Raw genomic sequence first — 24,537 nt, 5'->3', positions numbered from 1 at the left:
CCTGTAGTTTTATTAGTACTGTTAGTGCTCTGATTACAACATTGCACAGGTTTTCAGTAGTCTGCTCCAACCCCGATTTTTCCCATAACTTCTAATTTTTAAGTTCATAATTTTGCAAAGCATAAGTTTTCCAGGAGTGCATATATTTCATTATGGCAGAAATGCCTGTACTCAAAGTATGAACTGAATTACTGAGACTGCAATGCTCATGGGCCACTATACACTCATTCATTCAATTCATTAGACAAATCTTTACTGAAAATCAAAGTAAATAAGGCATTGCTCCAGGCACTGAAGACACAACAATGACGGGCAAAGTATGACTGTATGTTTGTGTGTGTATGCATGTGAGTGCATATATGTGTGTAGGTACCTATATTCATATTCAACTAAACAACCTTAAATTACATATAATTGCATTCTAATCTCTTTATCAACAATTTCCAAACCTTTTCAGAAGAATTACTTTTTGTTTCTCAAGAGAAATCTTAAACAGAAACAGAATATACCAGATAAAAGCAGAACTCTACCCATTTATCCCTGTCCCTGAGATACCTCCAGGAAACCCGGGGCTTGTCAGGCTATGATTTAAAAACCACTGATCTAACAACAATGCTCTGCCTTTTTACATGAAGGCTGTAATAAATTAAAAGACTATGACATGGTAAAATCAATTGAGAAAAATGACACTGAGAAAATCAATCAGGTCACCATAAAGCTTCTAGTAGAGGTTTATTTCACTCAACTCCTCTCTCTTCCCTCCCATGCAGCTGTTTTAGTAGGAGCCCTAAAATACTTCCTCCCAAGCCCTAATCCCCTAAGAAGGTTATGTGAGAGACTGGGGTTTGGAGAAAAGGAAGCATAAAGCAGATAATTTAGGCCAACTCTGAAGGCTTAGGGGGAAATCATCTCATCACCATAATGGTAAAATCTTAGGGGGTGGAAATTAAGGTGAAAGCCTAGGAAAAAAGAGACTTAAGAAGCTATTTAACTTGAAAAGACCTTAAGCTGAAAACAAACATACATTTTCATAAATCACAAAAGATCCCACAAAACTCACCAGGGTGGGAAATCAAAATGGGGTTTAAGTACAGAATCCCCTTGAATTTGGGACACAGTAATAAACAAAATAGACAAAGACCTCCCCCCACCCCGCTTTCTGAGGCTAACATTTTCAGGGGTAGGGGACAGAAGGGAGACAAACATAACAAATAAGTCAATTATATTATAACTTAGAAGCTGATTCCTGACATGGGGTAAAGAAAGTGTGAAGCTAAGTAAGAGGGATCAACAAGGGTGCCAAATGACCAAGAGGGGGGCAGGGGCACGTGGTTTACAATTTGCAATTTTAAATAGAGTGGTCAGGGTAGGCCTCAAGGAGAGAAGAGCCCGAAAAAGAGATAACGAATTAGCCAGGAGGACATCTGCATTCCTGCAGCAAGGATTCCATCTGGGCAGAGCACATTGAGTGAGAGAAATGGAAAAGACAGAAAACGGAAGAGAGGAGGGTACAGGAGAGGACAGATCATGTAGAGCCTTACAGATCTTTGTAAAGATTTTAACTTTTACTCTGAGCCATTACAGGGTATTGAGCAAATTTGATTTATATCTTAAATAGATTACTCTGCTAAGTGAAGAACAAATTTCAAAAGAGCACAAGTATACAGAAGGATACCCTCAGGCAGCTACCACAATTATCCAGGAAAGGGATGAGGGCTGAACCAGGGTGGTAGCACAACAGGTGGTGAGAAGTGGTCAAATCTTTTTTTTTCCTTCATTCAAACGTAGTTAGTTTTGTGGGCTCCATTCAGCTTACCACAAACTCCAAATCTAGAATATACTAGTGGCAACAGACTCCATTGGATCTCCAAGTCCTTTACTAATATCTACATATTGCTGAGATATCTCATATAAATAGTCTTACTGAGTTTTTGACCATTCTAGCACTTTCCCCCATGAAACTTATACTCATTTATTTATTAAATAATTAAGTATATTATACTTATTAAATAAATAAGTATACTCATTATTTATTTCTATTCCTACCCAAGTTCATATTACTTTAAAATAATACGGGGAAAGGAAATGGAGACGGTTTTTTTAAGTCTATGTATCTTTCATTAAAGTCAGTGGTATTTTTTTCCTTCTTTCTTTTTCTTCTTCCCGGAGTATTTCATCAGATGCCTCTTTCAGAAAGTGAAAACAAAACCATAAGAACACCTTTTTTTAAAAAAATGTTTATTGAAGTATAGTTGATTTACAATGTTGCGTTAGTTTCACGTGTAGAGCAAAGTGAATCAGTTTTCATATACATATATCCACTCTTTTTTTGGATTCTTCTCCCATATAGGTCATTACAGAGTACTGAGTAGAGTTCCCTGTGCTATACAGTAGGTCCTTATTAGTTATCTATTTTATACATAGTAGTGTGTATATGTCAATCCCAATTTCCCAGTTTATCCCTCCCCTCCCATGCAAACCTTCTTCTATATTAATAATAACACTGAGTTGATGGAATAGTTTCCTGTATTTTCTCATTTCCAAATGTTACCACTGACAGTCTAGTAAACTTTGTTATTTTTTCATAACTCCTACTTGGTAATCTGTCCCACATTCTTTTTAATTTCATTTCACTACTCAAACTGGCAGAGAAAAATATATGCTACAATATAATTGCTTGACTTTGACAAAAGAATAGAAACATTAGGAAAAAGACATTTTGTTTGACACTGTCACTAAAAAAAGAAAAAGAAAAAAAAAAGACTTTTTTTTTTTATGTAGCTTTCTACAATTGGGGATCAAGTTGAGGTTTTAGGCCATACACTTTTCCTGCCCTAAAAAATTACTATCCGTAAGACAGCTTGAGGACTTAAGGGTAGAAAAAGGAATAAAATATAAATTACACAACTGTATCATGCAGTCTTTATCATCAGCAGACTTTGCCTTCTAAAGACTTTAGGAACTGTTCTCCGTAATTAAAAAAAAACTTTGGTGGGGCCTCCTTGGTGGCACAATGGTTAAGAATCCGCCTGCCAATGCAGAGGACACGGGTTTGAGCCCTGGTCTGGGAAGATCCCACATGCCACAGAGCAACTAAGCCGTGCACCACAACTACTGAGCCCACGTGCCACAACTACTGAAGCCCGTGCGCCTAGAGCCCGTGCTCCACAACAAGAGAAACCACCGCAGTGAGAAGCCCGCACAGCACAACGAAGAGTAGCCCCTGCTTGCCGCAACTAGAAAAAGCCCACGCACAGCAACGAAGACCCAACACAGCCAAAAATAAATTAATTAAATAAATTTAAAAAAAAATTAAACTTTGGGATCCACATGTTTATTTGACAAACCTTTTCTAATAATGCCATTTAACAGATGAAACAATGCTCTACAACTTTAAGCTCTCAGACGTGCGTTACCTTATTTATTCTAGTATAAGGTATCAAATTATCTGAAAACAGGCTGACCTTTAATAAATCCTAAGAAAAATTAAAATCATATTTCAAAATAAAAAATGGAACAATTATTTACTAAAATATAAATATCCTCACAGAAATGTTATTTTGATTTGTTTGTAAATCATATGCAATTAGCGAGAAAAGCAGCTCAGGGATTCAGATCACTAAAACAGTCTTACCTTCTGATGTTTTCCATCGTTTCCATAAATCCTCAACAGTTATATGCTTGTCTTCTCTGTGCAGATGGCTGTGTTTATTAGTAGCATCTTTATATTTCATATCTTCTCTGATAAACTATAAAAGAGAAAACACTAAGTTAAGTATACTTAAATTCACTATTTTATTCTCTACAAACAGAAGAAAGTAAAATGTGAAATACAGCAGCTGGTAATTTTCTGATCATAACTGGTGCATGTTTGGTATTTTATACGCACATTCTTAAATGTTTATAAAATTTATTTAATGAGATGTCTTCTAATCATAACAACAGCAGCAGCAGTAGAAGTACTTATTTAACTCATTATTTATCAGGTCCTATTGCACATTATATAATAAATATGTCATATCTACACACACACACAGTCATTTAACTTCATGGCAGTTCTATAAGGAAAGTATTATGTATTGCCATTTTATAGATAAGAAAACCAAGGCCCAAAGAGGTTAAGTAATTTGCCTAAGGTTGAAAAAATAATGAATGTCAGAGCTGAGATTCCAACCCAAGCAGTTTGGTTACACTCAACAGCATAATGTACTGCCTCAATTATTATACATTTTTACCAAATACTTAATGACAGGGGTATTTCAGAACACACTAAATACTAACCTCAATTACTGCATCGTATTTCTGTTCTTCTACCTTTTAAGTCATTACTTATAGTTGAAAGACATGATTACAGTGTTTAGAACTAAAGTATTTTACAAAACTGAAGTAGATCCTCTATTAATCTTACTTTAAAGTATATACAGAGAGAAAACACTAAAAATTTTCTTTGCTAAAAACCAACCTACTCTGTATTGCTTCATTATATAAAATTCTCCAACTGCCCTTCACTGTCTAGCAAATAAAAAGCTAACTTTTTAAGAATTACATACCATTTCCCAATCTTGTCCCTGACAATCTTTTAGGCTTTAACTCTTGACACTTTCCCCAAATCAACCCAATACTCTAATTATATAAAACTAATAGTTTTTATAAATTATTATGCTTTTTCTACCTCAATATTTCTGATCTTTCTTGCTTTGGTATTGTTTTATTTGGTATCTTTATTAATTTTTTTTTCTGATTCCAAAATTATAAGATCATACAAAAGCTTATTTCAGAAATCCATAATGCAGAAAGTAGAAATCTCTTAGAGCTCCAAACCCTAGAGGCATATTTTTCTGACTTTTATATACTGACAATGAACATCACCCTCAAACAAAAGACCAAATTTTACTTTTGAGTAGAGCTGTTCTCTACTGAAACTAAAAAAGAAAACTTTAATAGCTGTAGAGAAATATAGAGAAAATCATTTCACTTTTCTAAGCTAAATAACCTTGGGTACAAATGAAGAAACAAAGTTTTAGGAAAAACCACTACTCTGCATGTGGTCAGCAGACTAGTGTCAGTCAGCAAACTGACACTGGTGTAGAATATACACAGAAATGAAGAAATTTCAGAATTTAGAAACCTTTATAGCAATTAGACAATGCTTTCAAGGAATTTGACCCCAAGCATGAGGTAAATTTACTTGCCATGTAGGTCCTATCCATAATGAACTGGTAACAAAATATCTGGTTCTTCACCATAGAGGTAATCTGGAAAGCACTAATCTAGAAGGCCCACTTTAGCACTTGTATATTATATTGTTCTAAACAATGCCTTACTCTTTTTTTTCCTAAATGCCCCCACTTTTTTTTAAATTTATTTATTTTTGGCTGTGTTGGGTCTTCGCTGCTGTGCACTGACTTTCTCTAGTTGCGGCGAGCGGGGGTTACTCTTCGCTGTGGTGCACAGGCTTCTCATTTCGGTGGCTTCTCTTGTTGTGAAGCACTGGCTCTAGGCACACAGGCTTCAGTAGTTGTTGCTCGTGGGCTCTAGAGCGCAGGCTCAGCAGTTGTGGCGCACGGGCTTCGTTGCTCCACAGCATGTGGGATCTTCCTGGACCAGTGCTCGAACCCGTGTCCCCTGCACTGGCAGGCAGATTCTCAACCACTGCACCACCAGGGAAGCCCCTAAATGTCCTTTTTTAAAGTTATTTTTAAAGGGACCTGCCTCACTGCCTCCACTCCTCCTGTCTATTTCTATTTCCCATTTTCTATTTCCCTATTTCTGCCCATCCCTCTTCCTCTTCTGACTGACATTTTTTGAAACCTGTAGATATACCTGGAAAATATCTGCCACTGAGATGCTCAGAAATTGCCCCTATCTTGGAAGAGATCCAAGAGTTAGAGAGAAATTCTAGAATGAAAAACATGATGATTGACAGAGCAGAGAGGAAGCCTGTCTTGGAAATGGTCCAGTCAGTTGGAACAAATGGCAACTGCTTCATTTATGTGACACATTAAAAAAACAATGTCCTAGGAAATTCTTTTTACCACGTGAACACAAAGAGCCCAGAAGTAGAGTTCTGTGGCTTTAGGATCAACATATTTCAGAAAATAAAGCTAATTACCATATATAAACTAGGTGTGGCTTTCTAGCTACTGAATTACTCTAGAAAGCCTAGAATGAGTGTATAGATATCTATCAAAATATGTGCTTAACAAAATAATTAAAATATAAAAAAGACAATTTAAAAAGCTTATAAAGATATCTATAGTACATCTGCTATAAAAGAACTGACTCCTAAGAAAGTTGAGCGTAAACTGAATAAATACACTGAATTATGTTTTCTCTGGAATTATCATTCAAAAATTAATACATACTTCTGTTTTAAAATATGACCCTCGAGGGCTTCCCTGGTGGCGCAGTGGTTGAGAGTCCGCCTGCCGATGCAGGGGACACGGGTTTGTGCCCCAGTCTGGGAAGATCCCACATGCCGCAGAGTGGCTAGGCCCATGAGCCATGGCCGCTGAGCCTGCGCGTCCGGAGCCTGTGCTCCGCAACGGGAGAGGCCCCAACAGTGAGAGGCCCGCATAGCACAAAAAAAATAAATAAATAAAATAAAATAAAATATAACCCTCAAAATAAAAGTATATTCATATAACAAAAGTATACTCTATATCTAATATATCTTCAACATTTTGATCATAAAATATGACTAGAAAGCACCATAATTAGAATTACTTTATGTTGACACTGAGTTGGAAAATACTTAAACCAAATACAATACAAACCATTAGCTTCCATTAAACCATTTTCCCAATATCCTACAAAGGAGCAGACAATTCTGACTGCTCACACTTTATAACTTCACAGGAAATTGTAGATTTTAGAAATGGGGGAGGCTAGTAGAGACATTTTAAAAAGAGTCACCAATAACTGAAAATGCATGAGCAAATTATAAATACTTCTTATTCATTAAAATCTGTGAATTAAGAAATCTGAAAATAGAATCTGAAATCCCATGAAGTAAATCTTCAAATAACGTACAGCAAACAATGTAGAGTTCCTTAGTAAACATATCCAATTATGCAAACCTACTGCAGGAAAGTCTGCACTGACAATACAAATAAAGGAATGCTCAATAAATGAATGACTATTGAATATTCTTTTCAAAAACATTTACCCAGAGGATTCTTTTATATAAATTCTTCTGGTACCATTAAAGAAATTACATATCCAGTTTAAAGAAGTTAGTTTTTTTCTTTTTTACTTTTTATTTTGAAATATTTTCAAAGGCTGCAGAATAAACAAAAAGCTTTTTCCCCCCAGCTGAATCACTTGGGAATAAGTTGCAGGCATGTTGTCCCATTATCACTGAATAATTCAGCATGTTTTCCTATAAACATGATGTCATCCTATATAGTGATGGTATGACCACAAAAATTAGGAAATTAACACTGATACTCTATATTCCCTACTATTTAATCCACAGAACATATTCCGTATGTGCAGTTGCCCCAATGATATTCTTTGTAGCAAAAGGATTCAATCTAGGACCATGTGTTAAATTTAGTCCACATGTCCCTTTAGTCTCCTTCAATTGAGAACAGTTCATCAGTCTTTCCTTGACTGTCACAACCTTACAGGAAGTCACCTTTTGAAAGACTGATTTCAGTTCCTTGTACCTGTAACATACATATTATTTTGCATTTTATATTTGTATTTATATTTTGTATTTGTGCATTATTTTGTTGTATTTACTTTTATTGTTTTATTTTTATGCTATTTATTGCATTTGTACTGATATTTGTATTGTGTATTTTTATGATACTGCTTAATAAAATCTGATACATATTAATAAAGACATATTTTGGGACTCTATTCAGCCTCTACCTCTTTCCCTGAGAACTACCTACCAACATTAGTGTAGATCCCTGAATGTGTCCCCTCCCTCAACCTATCACCCCCGCCACAGCTATGTGACCAAAGGACAGACACTCGACCCAGAAGAAAATAATCCAGAGCCTGACCAGGATGACAAAATTCTATCTCACAGGAAACTACAAATCAGATCATGAAAAGCTGCGTCACTTGGCCAAGGTTCTGGATTTTCAAGGTAGTAAAGACACTTGTGTTGAAGGTACCATTTTATGAGCAGTCAAGGTGGGCCAGGTGGTGAGGAGAATGGAGGAAGCCAATATGCAGAAAGAGAAAATAATAAAAGAGATAGGAGTGAGCACACAGAAAGATACAGCAACAGAACTGCCTCGGTTCCCAATGACTTTCCAGTCTCAGTTACTCCGGAGGCCTGGGCTATACAATTCTTGTCCTGATTGCCATGATGTAACAATGATAAATCTGTCTTTCCTCTTTTATTTTTAAATACACAATTTTAAGACCTCAAAACCCAGGAGAGGTGATTTATCATCACAGTTAAGCACTCAGACTCTGGAAGCGACAGACTGTATTCAAAATCTGACTTCACTACTTACGTTCTCTCTAGCCTCATATTTCTCCTCTGTACAGTGAGGAAAATAAAATTGCCCATTACATATGGTTATGAAAAAGTTTAAATTAAAAATGCGTTCATAGTGCACAGAAGTATTAGACAATAAAAATGTTTCGAACCAAAATAATTGGTTTTTATATATCAGTGTTATTACTGCTGAAGTTTAAAACCTAAATAAATGAGTTTCACCCCAACTATATTGGTAGGTTTAATACACATTTTGGGGAACTTAGACATTTATGAAGAAAAGATTGCCCAATACTCTTAAAGTACCATTTCACATATTCTGAAACAAAATACGTAACACAGAGATGGAGAGGAAAACCACAGTCTTTTCACTGACAATGTAAGCAGAGACTTTCCCAAAGGACACCTGTCATCAAAACAACACCTATCATCCAAGGTCTGATATGTGAGTCAGTCAAAGCAGATGTGTTCCTTGAAAACAATTCCAGGGTCTTCCTGTCTTGAAAATAATACTAAAATAGCTTAGCATAATGCTTCAGAGGGGAAAGAATGCTTAACAAGAAAGGTAACTACTGTTAATCTCAACTTTTAAAAATGAAAAAGCTAAGGCAATGAGAGGGTTAACAATTTATTCTATTTTGTATATAGCTATTTAGAAGACCTAATAGTGAAAGTAAATTCTAAATAATTCTAAAACGTAAGTTCTTCACCATCATCCTAACCTGGATATTCTGTAAAAATTGATTCCCAAACTCTCAGAAATGATAACATTAACAATTAAGCATGAGCTGCCTATGTTTCTCTCGTCATTCCAAAATTGTTAAAACAAACAGCACAGTGACTGAGAACACAGATCCAGTCTCCAGACCACACAGATATCCCAAATCTACTATTTGTCAAATGACCTTAAGTAAATTACTTTATGCTCTGTGCTCCTGTTTTCTCATCAGCAAAATGGTAATAAAAGTCATACGTCAAAGCGTTGTGAAAATTAATTTATTTCATATGATGTGTAAAGAACAGTGCCTGGTATATAGTAAACACTCAAAAGTGTGAGCTACTTCTAGTATACTAACACATTCCTTGTTTTAATAACTTTGATCTTACCATCTAAGATGGATGATGACAAAAACACAAGAGAACACAGGCAAACTGGTATATGTTTTCACGAAAGTTAAGAATGAAAAAAAACAGTATAATTATTTAACATCTGAAAAAATTTTCTTCAGATCCTAAATTCAAACATCTAAATTATACGCTTAATGAAAAATTCAGGCTGATTTGGATAGTTTCTCCATTTTAATACAAGCATAACTTTACATTTCTGCTCCATCTCCCACCAGGGTAACTCCTTGCAGTGTTGCCATAGTACCATTTCAGCCCTTAATCCCATTCCCTGAGCTTCCAACATCAAAAAACCACCAGTCAATCCCCAGTTTACCTGCAATAATAAATCCAATGATGACCTCCTTAGGATCCTGTTCTCTGAACAGCTCAGGGTTCAACTGGTTCCACAATTACTGTCAACACCATTTAAGCTAGACCATAGCCTTTTTTAAGCTAATTGTAGAACTTAACCATTATTTATGACACTGGTGCAATTGATGGATCAGTTAATAGACAGAGAGATGACCCATGGTCAGAGTCAAACAACTAATTTACAAAGAAACTTGTAAAACACAATGTTTTTATCAACTGAAGTCGGCCTGCCATTTGTTTTACAGAAACCAAGGCATGACCTATATCATGGTTATTCTTCAAGATTATTATTGATCATAATCCAAAAATCTCTAACAAAATTACCCATGATTCCATCAGTCTGCCCACTAGTTTAAAAAAGAAAAATAGCACTGTACTGTCATTAAAAAGAACACAAAAGAGTCAAAATGACTTACCTTCTGTGTTCTCATTTGGAAAATAAAAGGTAAAAGATATCTCACAAAGTTATAATGATAAAAAAGAGAGCATAGCTTTACAAATATATGGTGAAAATACATACTTGAGTTAAAACAGGTAGGTACCGTGCCAACTAGAGATAGACCAAAGTCAAGTTTTGGCCTTAGTTTCCTCTGCCAAAACCTACCATTAGGATTTGGTCTCAGATTCCAGAACTCTGAACACCCAAATACCTACATACATGTCTTTCTGCTATCCATGAATTTGTGTGTGATCAATACTCGTAAGATCACATAAATTAAACTTATATCCAATCAGCATAACATCAGTAATATATATAAAGTAAGTCACTCAAATTTAACACAAATATGTGAAATTTCACTTTAAGTAGTGATAAGCATTCAAGACATAACAAACAAAAAATCTCCTTCTGTTTTTTTTGGCGAAAATTTAGTAAGTCAGAACTTACATTTCCAGCCACAGATGAAATTATAGAGACCAGATGTACCATCCTCCCCCAAAACAACTGAAAACCCATACAAAATGTAAGGAACACCAGCTTTCAAGACATTGAACACTAGGCAACAAATTACAGTGATCTCTGAGAGACAGGAAACAAACAAAGTATGCCCTATGGCTGCCCTAAATTAGTTCCTGGAGAGAACTTCCAGAACAAGGTGCAGGAAGAGAGAACCCAGGCAGAGACTGGCAGTCCTGAGTTGAAGAGATGGAACTGAAAGGCTGAGGAGACTAAGGGAGGGTAGAGAATACAGGACTAAGTACCAGAGAAGAGTAAGCTGCACAGAGGGAGAAGCCTGGATATCTAGAAAGAGTGCCTTGAGTCTTTAGCTGACTACCGATCAGCTCATGCATGCAAGGAAGCTACAGCAAGCCAAAGAAAAAAGACATGCAAAAGAATTAGTGAAAACAATCCCTGAAGATTTCACAGGGCAGGGAATGGTGCTTATTCCTACAAAACAGAGTAGAAAACCATAATTTGTGTGTCACCCGGTAGAACACTAAAAAGGGTTTTGCCTCAGTACTAGGGAATATTAACCTTAGACTAAGCTCCACATTGGTCTTGTCTAAAAAGCTTATAAGTACCAGCCAAAGGGATTAAACTGTTCCCAAGTAACTTAAACCTGTCCTAGAACAAAGCTTAAGAACATTTATAGGAATAACTAGAAATACCCACACCCAACAAGGTAAAATCTACGATGTCTGGCACCCCCTGAAAAATTACCAGACATGCAAAGATACAGAAAAATACAACCTCAAATTAGGATAAAAATCAATTAAAACCAGTCCAAAAATGGCACAGATGAGAGAATTAGTAAATAAACATATTAAAATAACTACTGCAATTATATTCTAGATATTTAAGTTAGGGTAAATATTAAGCATGTTAATTGAGACATGTTTAAAGTTCTTTTCTAAAGACCCAAATCAAAATTCTAAACATGAAAACTACAATGAATGAGATGAAAAATACACTAAATGAGATTAATGACAGATTAAACATGGCAGACTAATATTAGCAAACTTAAATACAATAAGCATTAGAAACTATCCAGGGACTTTCCTGGTGGCACTGTGGTTAAGAATCAGCCTGCCAATGCAGGGGACACGGGTTCAAGCCCTGGTCCAGGAAGATCCTACACACCACAGAGCAACAAAGCCCGTGCGCCACAACTACTGAGCCTGCGCTCTAGAGCCAGTGAGACACAACTACTGAGCCCACATGCCACAACTACTGAAGCCCGCATGTCTAGAGCCTGTCCTCTGCAACAAGAGAAGCCACCACGATGAGAAGCCCGCACACCATAACAAAGAGTAGCCCCTGCTCGCCACAATGAGAGAAAGCCTGCGCGCAGCAACTAAGACCCAACGCAGCCAAAAAACTCTATTTAAAAAAAAAACAAAAACTATCCAAATTGGATAATGAGCCGTGGGTCTACTTCAAGCAGCCTAACACAGTTGTAATTGGAGTCCCTGAGGAACCAAGAAAGAGTGACAAAAAATCTTATTGGAAGAAATGATGGCTATAATTTTTCCAAATTTTATTAAAACTATGAACCCTATAGATTCCATAAGATCAATAAACCTCAAGACAAGAGACACAAACTACACCAATCCACATGACAGTCAAACAGCTTTAAATGAGGGATAAACAGACTATCTTAAAAGCATCTAGAAGAGGGGAAAAAAGGCACATTAAGTATAGGGGAAAGAAAAGGAGGACAGCAGACTTTTCATCATATACAATACAACCCAAGGAATACTTCAGCAGCATATTTAAAGTATGGGAAAAAAACAAACAACTTGTTAACCTACAATTCTTACCTAGCAAAAGCACCTTTCAAAAATGAAGGCAAAATAAAAACTTTTTCATATATACAAACACCAGAAGAGTTTGTTCAGACAAGAAGTCCTGTACCACTAGAAATGTTTTTAAAGCCCTATAAGCAGGGCTTCCCTGGTGGCGCAGTGGTTGAGAGTCCGCCTGCCGACGCAGGGGACGCGGGTTCGTGCCCTGGTCCGGGAGGATCCCACATGCCGCGGAGCAGCTGGGCCCGTGGGCCATGGCCGCAGGGCCTGCGCGTCCGGAGCCTGTGCTCCGTGACGGGAGAGGCCACAACAGTGAGAGGCCCGTGTACCGCAAAAAAAAAAAAAAAAAAAGCCCTATAAGCAGAAGAAAGATTGCTGGAAATGTAACTACATGGGAAAAATATATGCAATTTATTGTAAGTCAATTATACCTCAAGCTGGTGGAAAAAAACACAAAGCCTGTACAGGATGTGTAGGAAATGGCACATTCATACCTCTGTGGGAGTACAAACTAGCACAATACTTTTGGAGGATAATTTTAGCAAATCAATTAAAATGTTAAATGCTCATTGCTTTTACCTCAGAATTTCCACTTTTCAGAATTTATCCTACAGCAACACTCCCAAAACTATAAAAAAGGTCAAGAACTTTCATTGCAATATCGTTTAACCAACAATAAAAATTTGAGAACACCCAAGCTGCCAATAATTAGGAGAATTATTAAACAAATTATGGGACTACCATGGTAAAATTTAAAATAAGGTCTATTTATCCTTAAAAAAAGAGCTTACATTTAATAAATCTGATACTTAATAAAATTATGTTCACTGAGTATGATTACCTTGTATATTTTTTCATGCTGACTAGAAGCTCTGTTACATGCCTAATACATTAAAAAACAAAATTATAACAAATCAATCAGAGCTTCTGATGTACATTTTCATACTATCTGTTAACTCCTATCCTAATGCAGGAAGGTGTTAGCTAGATTCATCAAGGCACTGTCTGATAATTTCCAAGAACAACACAGAATTAAATCAGGCATTCCCAGAGCCTTAATGAGATTAAAATTCTCATATGTTTACTAACCATCTGTATTTCTTTTATGAAATATTACATACTTAATTTACATCTGGGAATATGTGCTGGACTCCTCTCTGATAAAGAAAGAGAGACTGAGATAAAGGCAAAACAACAGCCCTCCAATCTCCTCACTCTTGATGTTATCATGCGAGGATATACAAAACTTGGAGCTTTGTAGCATGAGCAGGAAGCCAAGAAAATGAAAAAAAGCTAACACAGAGTCCTACACATCACTGAGCTTCTGAACTAACCTTGAAACCATTTGGTCACAGACTTACGGTAATTTCTTTTCAAATGCTAAACTCCTACTTGTAAAGCTACTTTAATTCAGATATTATATAACTTGCAGCCAAAATCATCCTAAAATATACAATCCTCAAGTAACAAAACTTCTGTAGCTTGCCAGTCCCCATCCGGCACTCATTACCCAAAGTCTACACTCATTTAATGACCAGTAATAAGCAAAGATGACTTTTGACATAGGGAAATAAAGCAAGAGAAAAATAGGGAATTAGAAATATAAGGAACCACAAAATCAAACTGGTAAATTGACTTTATAAACTAATTATCCAACTGCATATTATTGTCTATATATTCTTTTAATCAAAACTAAAGGATATGAAGCCATCCAAAATTTGTTTCAGCTTTGGGGGAACTCAAGGAAAGGCATACTTCCATATTAGAGTTAGATAAAGGAAAAAGAAGAGTGCAGAGAAGTGCAAATACACAGAAGTGTGCATACACACACACACACACACACACACACACGTTTGCCAGGCAATCACAGCAGTAAACAGTGAGAGACCTTCCTAAGGAGAGAAAAAATATCTAGAGATAAAAGCCAGAGCTACAATTGAACAGTTCCTTCCATCTGATATTCTTTTTGCCTTGCCAATATTAAGAACCAAGTTTTAATCAGACTAATTAAGGGAACTGACAGGTTCTTAGTCATAAGTTCTAGTAATTTTTAATAAGTATTCACCTATATTTTCTTTTAACTCCTGAATGGTTTCACTTTTATTGAATTTTTTAATCTGATTTATTTTTGATGTAAGGTGAAAGGTTAGAATCTAATTTTATTTTTCTCCAAATCTTAGTTATCCAAGTACTATTTATTGAAATAACTTTAAAATCTCCGATGATCTACAATATACCTTTATATAATTAAACATGGTCAAATATCAGTATTTTTACACTGTTCAACCTAATCATACACATAGACAGTTCTATTTATGGGATACTTGTTCTATTAAATGCATTTACTTGTTTCACTTTAATACTAATATTAGAAAAATGATTTTTGCATGTGCAACTTAAAATAATGACATCACAGACAAATACAACAATTTTATACATGGCTCCTGGCACAAAACTAAATGATATCACTGTAACTTTGTAAATCTGCCATGGATTCCAATTCAAACAGTATTAGTAGTACTAATAGTACTAAAATAGTACATGATTTTTTTTAGACTTTATTTTTTGGAACAGTTTTAGGTTCACAGGCAAATTTAGCAGAAAAGTAGAGTTCCCATATATCCTCTGCCCCCACAGTACATGCTTTTTGTCATTTAAACATTCTCCATACACTGTTAGATTTAAAATCTATATTGAGCCATATTCACAAACCAGTTCATATGTACACATACGCACAGACTTAACAGACACAGAGTTTGGGGAAATATTATTTGGGTAATCAATGAGAAAAACACATTCAGTGATTGTTAACTTACAAAGAATGTTCTGTTACTTTCATTAAGAAACTGTTTTCACTAGTTACTGGGAAAGATTATTACACAACAGTAAAAATAAACTTTAGAATACTAATTTGAGCTCTTCAGCATATTATCACTCTTAAATGAAGTATAAAGTAATGCATTCTATTTTTTTAACATCTTTATTGGAGTATAATTGCTTTACAATGTTGTGTTAGTTTCTGCTGTATAACAAAGTGAATCAGCTATATGTATATATATATACATCCCCATATTCCCTCCCTCTCGCATCTCCCTCCAACCCTCCCTATCCCTCCCCTCTAGGTGGTCACAAACCACTGAGCTGATCTCCCTGTGTGATGCAGCTGCTTCCCACTAGCTATCTATTTTACATTGGGTAGTGTATATATGTAAATGCTACTCTCTTACTTCATCCCAGATTACCCTTCCCCCTCCCCGTGTCCTCAAGTCCATTCTCTACGTCTGTGTCTTTATTCCTGTCCTGCCCATAGGTTCGTTAGAACCTTTTTTTTTTTTTTTAGATTCCATATATATGTGTTAGCATACAGTATTTGTTTCTCTCTTTCTGACTTACTTCACTCTGTATGACAGACTCTAGGTCCATCCACCTCACTACAAATAATTCAATTTCGTTTCTTTTTATGGCTGATTAATATTCCATTTGTATATACGTGCCACATCTTTATCCATTCATCTGTCAATGGACACTTAGGTTGCTTCAATGTCCTGGCTATTGTAAAGTGGTGTAATGGACAGTATGGCACATGACTCTTTTTGAATTATGGTTTTCTCGGGGTATATGCCCAGTAGTGGGATTGCTGGATCATGCAGTTCTATTTTTAGTTTTTGAAGGAACCTCCATACTCTTCTCCATAGTGGCTGTATCAATTTACATTCCCATCAACAGTGCAAGAGGGTTCCCTTTTCTCCACACACTCTACAGCATTTACTGTTTGTAGATTTTTTGATGATGGCCATTCTGACCGGTGTGAGATGATACCTCATTGTAGTTTTGATTTGCATTTCTCTAATGATTAGTGATGTTGACCATCCCTTCATGTGTTTGTTGGCAATCTGTATATCTTCTTTGGAGAAATGTCTATTTAGGTCTTCTGCCCATTTTTGGATTGGGCTGTTTGCTTTTTAGATATTGAGCTGCATGACCTGCTTGTGTACTTTGGAGACTAACCCTGTGTCGGTTGCTTTGTTTGCAAATATTTTCTCCCATTCTGAGGGTTGTCTTTTCGTCTTATTTATGGTTTCCTTTGCTGTGCAAAAGCTTTTAAGTATCATTAGGTCCCATTTGTTTATTTTTGTTTTTATTTCCATTTCTCTAGGAAGTGGATCAAAAAGGATCTTGTGGGGCTTCCCTGGTTGCGCAGTGGTTGAGAGTCCGCCTGCCGATGAAGGGGACACGGGTTTGTGCCCCGGTCTGGGAAGATCCCACATGCCGCGGAGCGGCTAGGCCCGTGAGCCATGGCCTCTGAGCCTGCGCATCTGGAACCTGTGCTCCACAACGGGAAGGTCACAACAGTGAGAGGCCCGCGTACCGCAAAAAAAAATTAAAAGAAAAATAAAAAGGATTTTGCTGTGATTTATGTCATAGAATGTTCTGCCCATGTTTTCCTCTAAGAGTTTTATAGTCTCTGGCCTTACATTTAGGTCTTTAATCCATTTTGACTTTATTTTTGTATATGGTGTTAGGAAGTGTTCTAATTTCATTCTTTTACATGGAGTTGTCCAGTTTTCCCAGCACCACTTATTGAAGAGGCTGTCTTTTCTCTGTTGTATATTCTTGCCTTCTTTATCAAAGATAAGGTGACCATATGTGCATGGGTTTATTTCTGGGCTTTCTATCCTGCTCCATTGACCTATATTTCTGTTTTTGTGCCAGTACCATACTGGCTTGATTACTGTAGCTTTGTAAAATAGTCTGAAGTCAGGGGTCCTGATTCCTCCAGCTCCGTTTTTCTTTCTCAAGATTGCTTTGGCTATTCACGGTCTTTTGTGTTGCCACACAAATTGTGAACTTTTTTGTTCTAGTTCAGTGAAAAATGCCATTGGTAGTTTGACCGGGATTGCACTGAATCTGTAGATTGCTTTGGGTAGTATAGTCATTTTCACAATGTTGATTCTTCCAATCTAAGAACATGGTACATCTCTCCATCTGTTTGTATAATCTTTAATTTCTTTCATCAGTGTCTTATAGTTTTCTGCATACAGGTCTTTTGTCTCCTTAGGTAGGTTTATTCCTAGGTATTTTATTCTTTTTGTTGCAATGGTAAATGGGACTGTTTCCTTAATTTCTCTTTCAGATGTTTCATCATTAGTCTATAGGAATGCAAGAGATTTCTGTGCATTCATTTTGTATCCTGCTACTTTACCAAATTCATTGATTGGCTCTAGTAGTTTACTGGCAGCATCTTTAGGATTCTCTATGTATAGTATCATGTCATCTGCAAACAGTGACAGTTTTACTTCTTCTTTTCCAATTTGGATTCCTTTATTTCTTTTTCTTCTCTGATTGCCATGGCTAAACTTCCAAAACTATGTTGAATAATAGTGGTGAGAGTGGACATCCTTGTCTTGTTCCTGATCTTAGAGGAAATGGTTTCAGTTTTTCTCCACTGAGAATGATGTTGGCTGTGGGTTTGTCATATATGGCCTTAAGATATTATGTTGAGGTAAGCTCCTTGTATCCCTACTTTCTGGAGAGTTTTTATCATAAATGGGTGTTGAATTTTGTCGAAAGCTTTTTCTGCATCTATTGAGATTATCGTATGGTTTTTATCCTTCAATTTGTTAATATGGTGTATCACATTGATTGATTTGCATATACTGAAGAATCCTAATGCATTATATTTTAATAAACACAGAAATTTTAAATTGCATTAAGATAAAACACGATAAAAGCACAATGTACCAATTATTCATATAAATATTTAATGAGTATCTATTATGAACTAGACTTTGTTCTGAGTTGTGAGACTATACAGTATGAAACAAACAAGGGACTTCCCTGGTGGCGCAGTGGTTAAGAATCCACCTGCCAATGCAGGGGACACGAGTTCGAGCCCTGGTCCGGGAAGATCCCACATGCCGCGGAGCAGCTAAGCCTGTGCACCACAACTACTGAGCCCACATGCCACAACTACTGAAGCCCACGCCTAGAGCCTGTGCTCTGCAAAAAGAGAAGCCACCGCAATGAGAAGCCAACGCACTGCAACAAACATAGCCCCCACTCGCCGAAACTAGAGAAAGCCCGCAGGCAGCAACGAACACCCAACACAGCCAAACATAAATAAAGAAATTTATTTATTTAAAAAAAAAAAAATTCCTACCCTCAAAGAATATACTTCCTAGCATGGGGAACCCAGAAATTAATAAGTAAAATTAAAAGTATATTGTTACTTGAAACAAGGTTGATTTTTTAAGAAGATAATAGAAATATGTAAATATTTGCTTACTATTTTAAAAAAATTAAAGGACAGGTAAACCATAAAGTCGGCGGGGGGGGGGGCGGGGGGGAGGTTTCCTTTAAAGGAAATGGAAGAAATATGATCTATGACACAGAGACAGAAGCTATACTTTTTGCATATACTTTGTTTTACAGGTAGAATTGTGGAATCATATAAATGTCTTTTATAATTATTGAAAAAATGAATTTTTAAATGTAACCCCTAAGAATCACAAGTAAAATAAAACAAATGAACCTAACTGTATATCCAGTTAGTAGTATAACAATATAATTAGGAACCATCTTCCAATGATTTTAATCATATATCCCTAGTAGGATACACCCTGTGAACAAAAACTAAAAGAAAAAAGGCTTAAACTATTTTTAGTGACCATACCTTGGACTTAATATTAGTATTGTTATCCTGAGACTGTTGGGTACATACTGTGGGATAATTCTAATGAGTAATTATGCTGGTATTGTTAAGCACCAAGAGTATCCTGTGACTGTAGGGGTGAGATCAATAAAGTTAAAAACCCTGCAGTACTAAATTTGAATCTTAAGTATCAATCTGAATTCATAGTGGGTATCATTTTTAGGAAAAAAAAAAACAACAGTAACAATGTTTCTTGGCTCTGTCCACTGAAAAGACATAGAAACAATGACTAACTCAGCACTGCTAGCATCTTGATTATGGTCTGTCAGATACTGTTTTCCAATAAAAGCAATCAAGTCTTCTAAAAGAAATGGCTAAAGAAAATGGAACTCTGGGGCCAGCTATGTACAAACAGAGCCTGGTACATCTTATTACAGTAGAAAGCAAGAAACCTATCAAAGACTACTCAAGTTGGGTCAAAAGGATCCAATGAAAGCTTAAATAAGCTTCCACTGGCCAAATATGGGACAATTTAAACAACAAAATAGATTAAAAACAACAATAATAGCCTGAAATTCATTTAGATCCATAAGTTCATGATACTACACACACACAGACACCCACACCCACACCCACACCCACACACACACACACACATACATATATTCTTCTATCTCCTTTGGTAAATCCTTGGAAACCACCTAGTTATTTTGAAAACCTATAAATAAGGGGAAAGAATCAAGGATTTATCCTGCCTTTCCCATAGAAACAGGAAACCCAGTAACAGATATACTGAAATTTTTCACTAAAGAAGTATTCCAACTAGTAAGAAAGAAGAATGGCATTAAAATATCGACATTTTGCAGCTCTAATAGATTAATGGATCTCGGATATGATTAGCAACAGTGGATAAAATCACAAAACATTAGAGATGATGCAAATTTTGGGGGGGGCCACTCAAGGTTTGTTATATATACTGTTTAAACAGTAATTTCATTGCTAGAAATGAAGATAACTGAGAAGAGATTTGAGTCAAGCAGAAAATTAGGGCTAAATTTTGAACAACTTAAATCTAAGTTTACTATTAAACATCCAAATAAAGATGCTGATGCAGTTGGATATATAAAACCAGAGCTCAGGACTCCAATCAGAAAAAGATATTTGAAAGCCTTGAGATTAGATGAGATCACTAAGGCAGTATAAAGAGGCAAAAGGTGTAAAGACTAAGTTCAGGAGCACTTCAACATTAGGAGGGCAGGGAGATGAAGAGGAAATCAGCAAAGAAAGTGAAAAGAAGCAACTAATACAGAAGGAAATAAAGAAAGTGTGGGGAGAAAAAAAAGAAAGAAAGAAAGTGTGGTCTCCTGGAAGCAACTGAAAAACATCATGTTTAAAAATAAAGCATGTTTAGGGCTTCCCTGGTGGCGCAGTGGTTGAGAGTCCGCCTGCTGATGCAGGGGACGCGGGTTCGTGCCCCGGTCCGGGAAGATCCCACATGCCGCGGAGCGGCTGGGCCCGTGAGCCATGGCCGCTGAGCCTGCGCATCTGGAGCCTGTGCTCCGCAACGGGAGAGGCCACAGCAGTGAGAGGCCCGTGTACCTCAAAAAAAATAAAATAAAATAAAAATAAAGCATGTTTAACTTTATCATGATACTGATAAGTGATATAAAGCTTGATAACTGACCACTGCATAGCAACATGAACATCTCTGGTGGGTAAGAGGCAAAAGCTTAAGTGAGTTAAAGAAAGAACAAGATGAGAGAAATAGTTCACAAGTCCTTTTGTGGGATCTTGTTGTAAAGGAAGGAGAACAGAATTGGGCAATAACCAAAGGGAAAAGTAGAATCAAGAGAAGTTTTTATTCTCTTGTGTTTATAAGGTGGGAAAGTAACTGCAGGTTTGAGTCAGATGAGAAAAATCCAGTAGAAAAGTGGAAAATATGGTTGTTGAAGAAGAGAGGAAAATTGCTAAAGAGTGGCCAAGAGGAGATGAGATTGAGTGCACAGGTGGAGGAATTCAATTTCTGCAAAGAGCACAGTCAACGCACAGTAATAGGAAAGATATAGAGCTTATGGACACGAATACAGGTGGATGAGCCCCCAGATGTTATGTGGCTCTGACAATGAGAGAGGAAAAAACTTCCCTACCCCAATCCTAATATCTTTGGTTAGTTATTCAATCACTGGAATAAGATTTTAAACATACCACAAAGTATGGGAAATAAACCAGCAATGGGAAGTTAAAGGAAAATTACTGACCAATTACACTTAGTAGATTTAAAGCAGCACAAAGATTTCTCTTCATTGTCTTCTACAAAAGAAAGTGGGAGTTTCAAAATCTGAGAAGCAAAATGTTCTGTATCTCAAATGGGGTGGTAAATACATGGGTGTACACATTTGTCAAAATTCATCAAACTGATAGCTAAAATCTCTGCATTAAAATGAATGTAAAACACACCTCAAATATTTAAACCAACAAGAATGTTAGAAAATTCATTGTCTTTTATAGGCACAATTTTATTCACTAAAAATATACTTACTTTAAACGTACTGCTCATATCTCAGGATCATTAAGAAAGCCAACCTTTAAGAGATTCCATTAATTTGTCATATACTGTAATTTTTAAATGTCCTTTTCTATCATTTGTTGATTTTTAATTGTTGAAAAGAGAATAGAAGAGGAGCTTAAAATACTTCCATCAGTGAGACTCAGGGTAGTAACTGTAATCCATTTCTTTGAATAAGATAATCCTATATTGGTACTCAAGGAATACTGGCTTGTTAAGCCTCCTTGTTATAGCCTATAGAAGGAGCTTAATTTCCTTCAATCAACACACATATGCTAATGTGGGATAGGGAAAACATAAAGAGTTGGTTGAAAGAAGGAAATAAAATGAAATAAGGGTCAAGCTAAACTATAAGCCAACAAATACCAGAAGGGAAAAACACAGTGCAATGTAAGGGATTACTCTGGCTTAAAAGGATAGAAAAAAATACCAACAAAACCAGGGAAGACTTATATGGACGAAATTATATACACATATTTATTTATTTTTTTATTTTATTTTTTAATTTTTTTATCTTTTTAATTAATTTATTTATTTATCTTTTTTTTTTTTATTGATCGATCGATTGATTGATGGCTGTGTTGGGTCTTTGTTGCTGCATGCGGGCTCTTCTCTAGTTGTGCCCAGCGGGAGCTACTCTTCGTTGCGGTGCACGAGCTTCTCACTGAGGTGGCTTCTCTTGTTGCGGAGCACGGGCTCTAGGTGCGCCACCTTCAGTAGTTGTGGCTCGTGGGCTCTAGAGTACAGGCTCAGTAGTTGTGGCGCACGGGCTTAGTTGTTCCGCAGCACGTGCCGACGCAGGGGACACGGGTTCGTGCCCCGGTCCGGGAAGATCCCACATGCCGCAGAGCGGCTGGGCCCGTGAGCCATGGCCGCTGAGCCTGCACGTCCAGAGCCTGTGCTCCGTAACGGGAGAGACCACAACAGTGAGAGGCCCACATACCACACAAAAAAAAAAAAAAAAAAAGAAGGAGAATGGCATAACCCCGAGCGTGACACTTGAGATCCTCAATCTTCAACTTGGTCTTCCCCCTTAGGGAACAGGAAAAGCTCACAAAATAGCAACCGATCTTTTCAAAGCTATTCCTAGTCTTCCCTGCCTGCACTGAATGGTCATTTACAAAAGAAAGATGAATCTGTGGCAGACTTAAAGCCCATCTGGAACCTCTCTTCTTACAGCATTCTAGGTTCCATACAAAAAATGATGTCACCTGACCTGCTCTAGCTGCGCTATTTGTAAATGGATTATCTCTTGAGATTAGTGGATTAAAAGGCAGAAAATAGGATGGGAAGCCACAGGTCTGATCTGACTGAACTCATGACCACAGCTGAGCACTTGAAAAGAACTTTGGGATAAGACTGTAAACAAAAGTCCGCCAAGCTATGAGCCTTACAGCTACAACAGTTCCGAGGCCAGAAACCAGAAACAATACCTGGGCCTCCCCCACTGTACTCTCCTAGGGGTTCATCATCAAAATGCAGGCCCAGGAATCAGTGTTTCATTTGTAACCAACCGGTACACCAGAAAAAAGATTGTCCTCAAAGGTTTTATGCAAATTCTTCATCACCACCTTCAATGCCCCCATGCGTACTCCAGAAGGAAGGCCCCCCCTATGGACCCCTCCTAGAACTGACAAGACTCTGGAATTCTCCAGTAAACTGCTACCAGTAATTCCTGTAGACAGCTGAGAAAAAACTAAAATTAAAATAGATGGAAAACCTTGCCAAATTCTGGTAGATACTGGAGCTACACTCTCTACTTTAAACCCTAGTCTCACAGAACAACAAATAACTCAGAGTGAAAAAGTTTCTACAGTGGGTGTATCTAATAAAACCCAAAGAGAGTTACTATCTCAATCAGTACAGATGCCTCTGGGACCTTTCCCTGAAAAACATTCCTTTTTTGCTATGTGATACAGCTCCAATTAATCTATTCAGTAAAAACCCCCTTTCTAAATTAAAAGGGCTAATACGTTTTGCCTCCAATGGAGACCTCACCTTAGAATTTCCTGACCAATCCGCACCTGATCTTTTATGTTCCTTACTATCTGTCCTTGATACGGAAGAGAAAGAATTCCAGCAAAAAGCCCTAAGTTAATCAAGGTTAACAAAAAAATCTGTGGGCTACCTCCAATACTGACACTAGAAGAATAAAAGTGTAGAACCTATAAAAATTCAGATACACATATATCTAAATCTCTTTCCAAATTGCCTCAATATCCATTAAAGCCCAAGGCCATACAAGGCCTCACACCAATAATAGAAGACCCAATCACTCCAGGGCTCATCATTCCCTGAACCAGCCCCTGTAACACACAGATCTTGCCAGTCTGTAAAACTAACAGGCAGGGATGGTTATAAGCCCACGACTTGACAGCTATTAATAAGAAAGCTATTCCCCATTTCCCAGTTGTTCCAAACTCAAACACCTTTTTGTCACAAGTTCCACCTGACTCAAAATGGTTGACTGTTGAGAACCTACGTTCACCCTTCTTCAGCACCCCTGTAGACTCCACTCTAACAGTCAATAACTATTTGCCTTCACTTGGAACAATCAACAATATACCTGGACAGTCATACCTCAAGGATTCACTAAGGTCCCTTCTCATTTCTCCCAAGTGCCCCACCAAAATT

General features: G+C 36.9%; 1 protein-coding gene across 1 annotated transcript in view; it reads right to left on the bottom strand.

Annotated features, from left to right (window-relative positions):
* STIM2 (stromal interaction molecule 2) overlaps positions 1-24,537 on the bottom strand; it is a 168,614-nt gene that overhangs the window by 59,594 nt on the left and 84,483 nt on the right. The window contains exon 3 of the mRNA XM_030832235.3: positions 3,635-3,749. Within this exon, the coding sequence (XP_030688095.2) occupies positions 3,635-3,749 (115 nt within the window). The remainder of the gene's footprint in view (positions 1-3,634; positions 3,750-24,537) is intronic.

This window comes from Globicephala melas, chromosome 5 (assembly GCF_963455315.2).
Source record: "Globicephala melas chromosome 5, mGloMel1.2, whole genome shotgun sequence".
Taxonomy (NCBI): Eukaryota; Metazoa; Chordata; class Mammalia; order Artiodactyla; family Delphinidae; genus Globicephala; species Globicephala melas.
Note: the sequence above shows the minus strand (reverse complement) of the source record. Positions and strands in the feature narration are given on the sequence as shown.